The 2,983-nt window shown below is 46.9% G+C and overlaps 1 protein-coding gene across 1 annotated transcript; it reads left to right on the top strand.

Annotated features, from left to right (window-relative positions):
* Positions 1-5: 5 nt before the first annotated feature.
* Positions 6-2,263, top strand: LOC110288679 (carbonyl reductase [NADPH] 1-like; the record flags this gene model as incomplete). Its single annotated transcript, XM_021154963.1, has 3 exons — positions 6-249; positions 770-877; positions 1,827-2,263. Coding segments are annotated over 3 exons (789 nt in total), but the record flags the coding sequence as incomplete, so codon positions are not given.
* Between the last annotated feature and the right edge of the window lie 720 nt (positions 2,264-2,983).

The following is a 2,983-nucleotide window of genomic DNA, read 5'->3' as shown; positions in this document are numbered from 1 at the left end:
ACAAGGGCATCGGCTTTGAGATCACTCCTGACCTGTGTCAGAAATTCTCCGGGGACGTAGTGCTCACTGCATGGGTCGGGGCACGGGGCCACTCAGCAGTGCAGAAGNTGCAGGCTGAGGGCCTGAACCCACGCTTCNACCAGNTGGACATTAATGATCCTCAGAGCATCCNCGAGCTGNNCGACTTTCTGCTCAAGGAGTACAGGGGACTTAATGTGCTGGTCAACAATGCGGGTATAGCCTTCAAGGGTAAGACATGGGATGTAGAGAAGGAAGGTGGCTTCTCCAAGCCTGGTACAATGGTGGGCTGTGCTTCTCTGGCAGCATTTCTAGGACCAGCGCAACTATGTGGTGGGACTCTGAAACAGATCCTCTGGGAGAAACAGGACAGGTTCAGGCTGCAGGGATACAGGAAAGAAGAGCCTCAATGTGTTTACCTAAATAGTTCTAGTTGCCATCTCTTCCAGGTTTGCCTCAAGCAGTGCTTGACTACTCTGGCTTACAGATACTTATCTGATAATGACATAAAGAAGAGGTTTAGAGGAGAAAAGAGACCAGGGGAAAGGTGTTGCATTAAGATCCTGATATATACAAATTTCCCCAGCCTCACCCAGGGTTGGAGTCTTCCAAAAACAACAGAACATTGTCAGATGGACAGTGACGCAGAGCTGAATGTAAACACGACTGTACTTGGAAGTGNGTCTCGAAAGCTCTGGCTTAGGTCTTGACATTTTCACTCAGCTAACTCGGTTCTCTTTCACCCTGAAAGTTGATGACCCCACCCCCTTCCACATTAAAGGAGAGGTGACAATGAAAACGAACTTTTTTGGTACCCAAGATGTCTGCAAGGAGCTGCTCCCTCTAATAAAACCCCAAGGTGAGTCTGCCAGGTGACTTCCAGGCTCAGTTNCTCTCCCTCTCAGCATAGCCTCTCTGCCACTTGGAGGCCTGGCTCTGCTCTTTGATGTCAATCTTTTGTGGCCATTGACTCTCTCTTTGCCTATCCAACTCTTCTTTAATCTCCAAATAAAATTCCAGGATCCATTTCTTCCACCTCCTCACCCATTAAGGGATTTTAGGATTCCAATAATGTCTGAAACATTTTGCACACACACTGACATTCCACTGNTCACAATGTCCTGTCCCCACAAGTCCTCAGATTGTACCCAAGTACCACCCTCAGCCCAGCTCCACAGCAGGTCTCAGCTGTCAAGATGTACCCGGCAAACCCTCTGAGGAGGCCTCCTTTCTGGAACAGGATCTTTCCAGGGCTTCTATGCCTCTCTATAGAAACCTCCCCTCCCAAAAATCCTTCAGGAAGGAGAACAAACCTTTAGATTGGCTCACAGAACACTGTGATCTGACCCTTCCTTCCTCCTGGCTGATGTTAGCTCCTTATCAACATGCGTCACCTTTCTGCAAAACAAACCATCACATTACATTTCTCATGAACTGCTCTCATACCCCAAGTCGTTGGATAGCAGGTGAATNACCAGTCATTAAATACACACCAGTAATGATGAGGGAGCCGCTTTGGAAATGTGAGTCTCTGGTATAGAGTTGACTAAGTATGGCTCTCTCAGAACTCTTGTCCTCTCTTGTGTCTTCCTCTCTAGACCAGACCTCATGGTTATCTGGCTTCTTTGCTCTTTGCTCAAACAAACCTGAAAGGCAAAAAAAAAAAAAAAAAAAAAAAACATTTTCTATGCTACTTAAATGCTGTTCTGTGCGTCCCTGTCTCACATGAAATCTTTCTGATCCAATGTCTCACCAGATGTAAATTCCTGCTCTTGTATGTGCATCTCTACATGGTGATGTGTTTTTAGGCAGAGTGGTGAATGTGTCCAGCATGGTGAGTCTCAGNGCCCTGAAAGACTGCAGCCCGGAGCTGCAGCAGAAGTTTCAAAGCGAGACCATCACAGAGGAGGAGCTGATGGGGCTCATGAACAAGTTTGTGGAGGATACGAAGAAAGGAGTCCATGCGAAAGAAGGCTGGCCTAATAGTACATATGGGGTCACCAAGATTGGAGTGACAGNCCTGTCCAGAATCCTTGCCAGGAAACTCAATGAGCAGAGGAGAGGGGACAAGATCCTTNTGAATGCCTGCTGCCCTGGGTGGGTCAGAACTGACATGACAGGACCACAAGCCACCAAAAGCCCAGAAGAAGGAGCAGAGACTCCTGTATACTTGGCCCTTTTGCCTCCAGATGCAGAGGGGCCTCACAGGCAGTTTGTTCAAGATAAAACAGTTGAACCATGGTGAACCCAATTCTCCCCTCCCACCTTCTTGTATTCTGACTTGCTGAAGGCCAAGGGCATTTATAATCTAATAACGCTTCTGAAAAATAAACATGATTAACTCCTTAAGCACTCAGATTTTTGCACATTTTTCTAAAACTTTCCTTAATTTTGTGCATCTGAGTGTCTTTCATACATGTCTGGAAGGGTGATACACCCATAGAGTCTCTTGGAGATAAAGTTGGTTGTAACCCTCTCATGTGTGCTGGAAAGGGAACCCTGGCCTCTACAAGAGCAGCAAGGGAGCTTCCCTGCTGAGCCATGTCTTCAGTCCTCATTTCTACAGATGCCTTTTATGCAACATTGACTTCACCTAGTAGTTTAATTATAGCAAAATTCGGGCCAAAGGAAGGCACAGGATTACATCAGTCAGTGAATATCTAAAACACCACGTCAGATTGCAGATGATTACGGTCCCTATGATCTGTGCTCTCAGCTTGGGGTGTCCTTGATAGACACTGTGTGTGGAAATCCTGAGTCATGACAATTCAGACACAAAACAAAGCACTCAGGGGCTGGAGAGATGGTTCAGAGGATAAGAGCACTGGCTGCTCTTCCAGAGGTCTTGAGTTCAATTCCCAGCAACCACATGGTAGCTCATAACCATGTGGTTTAGTGAACTCTGGTGCCCTCTCCTGGTCTTCAGGCACACATGCAGGAGACTGCTGTGTACATAATAAACAAA

The sequence above is a fragment of the Mus caroli genome, unplaced genomic scaffold, assembly GCF_900094665.2.
Source record: "Mus caroli unplaced genomic scaffold, CAROLI_EIJ_v1.1 scaffold_24012_1, whole genome shotgun sequence".
NCBI classification, from domain to species: Eukaryota; Metazoa; Chordata; class Mammalia; order Rodentia; family Muridae; genus Mus; species Mus caroli.
The sequence above is the reverse complement of the archived record's forward strand: the minus strand, read 5'-3'. Positions and strand labels throughout refer to the sequence as shown.